We start from the raw sequence: 6,206 nt of genomic DNA on the forward strand, positions 1-6,206 counted from the left end.
TTGCGGTTACCGAAGGGCTCGCTTAGCGGTTACCCCCGGCGAAACTTCATTCGCTTTCGAGCCTTGTAGAAAAATAAGGAAGTAATTTTTAGTACTCAAATGACTTTTTGTTTCTGTACCCGGGTTTAACCATGCAATTCAAGTGATAAATATCGCACACTTTGTAATCTTGTTTGAAAACGCCATGTCGTTGAAAGTTAAGAATGTACAGTGTCATCTGTCACTCCATGTTGTCCTTTAGTCCCAGACTCTCCATGGCAAGAGCTCTCGTCCTCTTCTTGTCTATCTGTTGGGAGGGAATCGTAGTTCATTTGAAAATCTACCAGTAGATGGTAATTACATAATTATCCGTTGATTCATTCAGACCCTTGTACATGTAGTACCTATTAACCTAAGTCATCATGTTTCCTAGCTGTTTCAGTATAGTGCAGTATAGTAGTACTACTAGTAGGGTACAGTGAAACCTGTCTATAGGGGTCAGTCAAGGACTGGCCAAATTTGGCCCCTATGGGCAGGTGGCCCCTATAGGCAGAAAAGCCAAAAATGTACGTACATTTCACCACAAGCAATGAGTGACAAGGCATTCAGCTTCCACTGAGATTCTGAGTATTTATTGACATATCGTTACATTAAACTAAATATGAGTTTAAAACAAACAGTTTAATCAAATACATTTGCATTACTACTACTGCTGCAGCACTGTAGCTGTTCCCTTATTTCTGTATAGTCAAAATGTATGTCAATCATGACATTAACGATTTAGAGAGAAGACATAGACATTTAACACTAATCTGAGTCCGACCGACGGGAGGACTTGCCGTTCTCGGAACGCCGAATGACCAACGTCAATGCGTGTCTCTCGGAAGTCGGAACCTTCGACATCGTACGTCTGAGTCAAAACTGACAGACGTTTGCTTGGTTCTCTTTTATACAGTTAGAATTGTCTGAACACGAAGTCAGCGCCGCCATAATTTTCCTTTGTTCCTATATATCTTCACAGGGAGGGTTTACTAGTCCTTCCCTTTCACATGCTTGAGGCACCTCCTGGAACAAGGGACCCCCATTTTCATCCCTTCCAAAAGACAGCCTAACCAGGGTTAAAACGGGATCCCTCAGTCATTACACCTTAATGGAATATAGTCAAGTATGAACCATTTGCATACCTTTCGTCCAGTTGAGGTCTTCGGGAAACTGTCCATGAAGACAAAGTATCCTGGGCATAACTCGGCAACCAGCTAGATTTTATGATGAATAGATGTAGATCATTTCAATTTAAGACAGGTGCTGGCAAACTTTTGGAGTAGATCGCAATTATATATTCTCCTAAGTTTTAGGATTGGTTTCTCTATAGTAATGGCCACTTGATGTATTCACTGGTAATTTTGGTACGTCAAGTATAATTAGAAAGGTAAGATTTGTAAGCAAATCCATGTTTACCTTCACGTAATCACGCCTGCAGAATAAGCTACTATTTGGTTCAAACACATTTACGTATATGGTTACCAGCCCCCAGAGCTCTGTTCTACCACTTGCTACATTATGTAATCAAACACTACAGGGTGTCTGTTAATTTAACAGTAACCATGGTGACAATGGGCTAGTCCAGGTCATTGACCTCATTTGTAAGGAACAAAGAAGAATAAGAAGAAAAGTAGCAAAAACATTATATTTCCCTTCCATGAATGTAAATAGATGATCTGACTTTACCCCATTCTTCTTTGAATACTCCCTCATCTCCTTCACGTCTGACGTTTGGCCATTCTTTAGTCTGCAAATGAAATCACATCATACATCAAGTTGATTTCTGTGGCTCATATATCCCGTATTACATAATCTTGAACTGGAGACTACCACGACATCTACTGACATGAGAAATGTGGCAGTGTCCTTACTTACTATGATTATGTCTTTGTATAAAGTCTATGTATACACAAAGCTACGGTCAGATATTTGAGACCCGTAACAGCAAATACATATTCAATAACACGGTGTAGAAATGATTCTCGTTTCTTTACGTAAAAGGTTAGCAAAATGTTAGGATACAAGACTTGAGTTTGGAAACTAGCAAGTGCTAAAACATGTCTAATGGATAGCCAAGCACACATGGCATTTATTTTTCAATGTAACTCAAAGTATTTACATGATGCAGGCGCAGATTTCTTCCACAGACCCAGGATCTGGCACTCCGAAGACCTGACGAATGAGAGAAAACATATAATGCACATGGTCTCAATGAGTTGTACGATCGTCATATGATTAAACTGAGGTATTCTTGGGATAGTCGTGCATGTGTAATACAAAATTTAGCTGCCTATATGAGCTAGTTTGGAAAATACCGGTTTAGAACCTTGTCAGCAATTGATTGTGTCATAGCCGGCTTGAACGTTCTACATGTATCAAAAGAGCATGACGACTGACGACAAATCTGACCACGCTGTAACATTAGAAATTACTACAAGATTTAAGAGATAAATTCTCAATATCAACCCTACAAAGTTGTTCAAACACATTTGATTAAAAGTTGAATTTAATGAGAACTGCAAGAACTAGGGGTGGTTTATTTTTTGTTGGACTGGTCTGGAAAAACCGGACCTGAAAAATATCAGTGGACCGGATTTTGGACCGGTTAGAAAATGAACAGATTGTACCGGATCTACGGCGTCAGCGACGTTCACGTGTTTTGGAGCTTACCAGTCCAGGGGAATAACGAGCGAAGGAGAAGAGAGTTGATAGTCATTTTACCAAGTTTCTTACAGGCAAACTTGGTCTACGTTAACAGAAGCAGTTAGCGTTGTCTATATAAAGATAGGATACTCCACCAAACAGATTCCTTTGTGGCAAAATGGACATTTGTTTGGAGTATCTGCCTACTGCCTAAGTGCCTAGGCCAGGGACTCTCCGCGAACTTGATACTCTGTCCGATGTCCTTTGCAATTTGGTCCCTACATCGCTTCGGGGGTCTCCCCTGTGGTCTTGGCTTTTGGAAATCTTGACGAAGAGGGGCCAGTCCCTGGCCATTCACAAACAAGTTTTCACAAACAGTTAGGTCCAGGTTCAGGTCCGGACCTGGACCTGATACTCTGTACCTGGACCGTAATTGTACCTCAATTTTCTGTACCGGTACCCACCCCTAGCAAGAACAGTAAAATTGGGTTGGAAATGGCCTCTTCTAGTCTACCTTTACATCCAATACTTTCCGGTGCGCCAGTAGAACTTCCTCGACCAAAGCAGGATGAACATTTTCTGCGTCCTTTATAATCATGTCCTGGAAAAGAAGACAACAACAGCTACACAAACATAAGAATTATTTAAAAAAATTATTACCACCAAAAATATATGGAATTCCCTCAAGATAAGAGTATTTTACCTTTTTCAAAAAACGCATTTCTTTGATTTCAAAAAGTTTGGAAATAAACGGAAACCTCAAATAGCTCTAATATATTTAGTTTACATGGGACAACAACTCGTGTGGCGCTCTGGATACATTGTTTATGTATCTATGACTTTAAAAGATACAGCATGTCCCAAGTATTTACCAGTTATTTCGTGTTTCTGGTTTCAAGACCGAAGCAATTTCTGACAGCCATAGTAGATTGTCTGTGTTAGGAGTCTGCATGGAGAAGTTTTCGATACCTTCTCCAGTCCACAGACGACAGTAAGATACAACTGTGGATGGTGTAATTAATTACAAGTGGCTCATAGTTTATAGCATACCACAATTGTATCATTGTCAATATCAAATTGCTTCGATCTTGAAACCAGCTGACTAACTCGAAATAACTGGTAGAACTTGCTGCGTTTTTATTCATAGATGCATAAACAATGTATCCAGAGTGCCTGGCACAAGGTTGTTACCCCATGTACACTGCATCTTATAGCCGTTTATGGTTGTTTAAGGTCGTTTGAGGTGTTTAGGCAGACCCCACAACAGGTCCTCGTAATATATGTACGTAATACAGCATTGGGGTCACTGACCTTTATCCTGCCTGTGATTGTCAGCAAGCCATTTTCGTCAAGGACTCCGATGTCACTGCAAACGTAATGTCAAATTGTAGCAAGTGTAGCGAAGTTCATGTATCGTCCCAACTTGTGCACGGTTAAGAACTGATTACAGATTAAGAAAGTGTCATCACTGATCAGATTTGAAACATGTGAACTGTGGCACTATTAGCAGACTAATGAAAACAACTTTCATTTCGTACAAGCAAGGAGGTTTAACCTCCTTGGTACAAGCATAAACATGATAAGCATATGCATCATGATCAGCAGTACATGCACATGGGTACACACTTAGTCAGATTCTTTTAATCTGTAGCTCTTTTCGTCAAGTACAATGAAGAGGGGACCACCGTGAGCTTAACGTCCTGTCCTAAGGACTGCGACCTATCCAGTAGTATGCATTTCGGGTGAGCGACAACAGGGCTTTGAACTCCGGACCACTAGACCCACTGACCGATGACACGACTGGAGTACTCACGCTACCGGCAGGGATGACTTACCCAGTCTTATACCATCCGTCAGGTGTCTTCACCTCTGCAGTTTTCTCTTTATCCCCGCGATACTGTGTGAACACACTGTAGCCTCGAACCCAGACTTCTCCCTTATGGTTCAATGGGACTACCTGGCCGGCTTTGTCCACAAGTGTCATCTTCGTGTAGAAAGGAGAGAAACCAGGCCTTGGTGAGTTAATACTTAGTACTTCAAATGCAGATACTAGTTACCTATGGAGGCATTGTATGAGGTGGCGCTCTGCAGTAACTGATTCAGAAGGATAAAAGAAAATCTATACCTGGATAGAAAAGTTCTTGGTACACAACCAGGTGTTTTTTTAAGACTGGCGTTTGGGTATTTTTTTTAACAACAATTTGTGTTAGAGTCTATTCCGAGGCACCAAGAGGGATTTTACATAATAAATTTATTTTATATAAGTTTGAACTATTTTGAGTTAGAGAATATTTCAGTCACTAAAGTTCTAAATTGTTAAAACAAATGGACATTTTTGAATCTATATATTTATATTTGTTGGAAAAAATGTAAAGTAATGGTATAAGTATCTATTTATTTAGAACAATTGTCAAAACATCATGTGTTTTTGTCATTGTTGAAATATGTTGGGCAAGACATACCTTCTTGGCAATGTGGAATTGACTCTATGTGGTTGAAGAAGATGATCGACGGACACAATCTATGCAAATGGGGACCTTATTTGCATGATCAATGAGAAGTATTTACACAATAATTGCAAAGGTTAACATCCTGTGGTAAAGCAGGCTCGGTAAAGGTATGGGATTGTGGAAGCTTTGCTACGAGATGTAGTGTATTTGAGTTCATACCTCCATGTGCGGCAGTAGCGGGCCTTCAGTCCTTTCTATCTGCTCCTTTGTCATTTCACCCCGCCTTGTCACAGTCAAATTCCATGCCTCTGTTGTCGTGTAATTTTTCTGGATAACAAAGTTCTTTATTCACTACTACGGTATAGCCAAGGTATGACCAAGGTATGACCAAGGTATGACCAAGGTATGACCAAGGTATGACCAAGGTATGGCCAAGGTATGACCAAGATTTGACCAAGGTATGGCCAAGGTATGACCAAGGTATGACCAAGGTATGACCAAGGTATGACCAAGGTATGATCAAGGTATGACCAAGGTATGACCAAGGTATGACCAAGGTATGACCTAGGTATGACCAAGGTATGGCCAAGGTATGACCAAGGTATGACCAAGGTATGACCAAGGTATGGCCAAGGTATGACCAAGGTATGACCAAGGTATGACCAAGGTATGACCAAGGTATGACCAAGGTATGACCAAAGTATGACCAAGATATGACCAAGGTATGACCAAGGTATGACCAAGGTATGACCAAGGTATGACCATGGTATGACCAAGGTATGGCCAAGGAATGACCAAAGTATGACCAAGGTATTACCAAGGTATGGCCAAGGTATGGCCAAGGTATGACCAAGGTAACGCCAAGGTATGACAAACGTGTGGCCAAGGTTAGTTCTCTCATGTGATGATCCAAGGTATGACCAATGTATGACCAAGGTGTGACCAAGGTATGACCAAGGTATGACCAAGGTATGACCAAGGTATGACCAAGGTATGACGCAGGGTATGGCCAAGGGTATGACCAAGGTATGAGCGCAAGTGTATGGCCAGGGTATGACCAAGGTATGGCCAAGGTATGGGCAAGGTATGGCC

At 41.1% G+C, this 6,206-nt stretch overlaps 1 protein-coding gene across 1 annotated transcript; it reads right to left on the minus strand.

The window, feature by feature from the left end:
• On the minus strand, window positions 1-5,485 carry LOC118423369 (medium-chain acyl-CoA ligase ACSF2, mitochondrial-like). The gene is made up of 8 exons (XM_035831484.1): window positions 5,334-5,485; window positions 4,500-4,648; window positions 3,976-4,030; window positions 3,179-3,265; window positions 2,141-2,193; window positions 1,708-1,768; window positions 1,164-1,235; window positions 1-286 (listed from the first exon to the last, which is right to left on the minus strand). The coding sequence occupies exons 1-8, from the start codon at window positions 5,385-5,387 to the stop codon at window positions 221-223; spliced, it is 597 nt and encodes a 198-aa protein (XP_035687377.1). The 5' UTR covers window positions 5,388-5,485; the 3' UTR covers window positions 1-220.
• Between the last annotated feature and the right edge of the window lie 721 nt (window positions 5,486-6,206).

The sequence above is a fragment of the Branchiostoma floridae genome, chromosome 9, assembly GCF_000003815.2.
Source record: "Branchiostoma floridae strain S238N-H82 chromosome 9, Bfl_VNyyK, whole genome shotgun sequence".
Taxonomy (NCBI): domain Eukaryota; kingdom Metazoa; phylum Chordata; class Leptocardii; order Amphioxiformes; family Branchiostomatidae; genus Branchiostoma; species Branchiostoma floridae.

Excerpts from the sequence above, each read along its gene's own strand:
- LOC118423369 (XM_035831484.1), bottom strand. The coding sequence starts at position 5,387 with ATGACAAAGGAGCAGATAGAAAGGACTGAAGGCCCGCTACTGCCGCAC. Across the intron at positions 4,031-4,499 it reads GACGGATGGTATAAGACTGG|TGACATCGGAGTCCTTGACG; the intron begins GTAAGTCATCCC and ends TTACGTTTGCAG. Across the intron at positions 1,769-2,140 it reads GAAATCTGCGCCTGCATCAT|ACTAAAGAATGGCCAAACGT; the intron begins GTAAATACTTTG and ends TTTCATTTGCAG.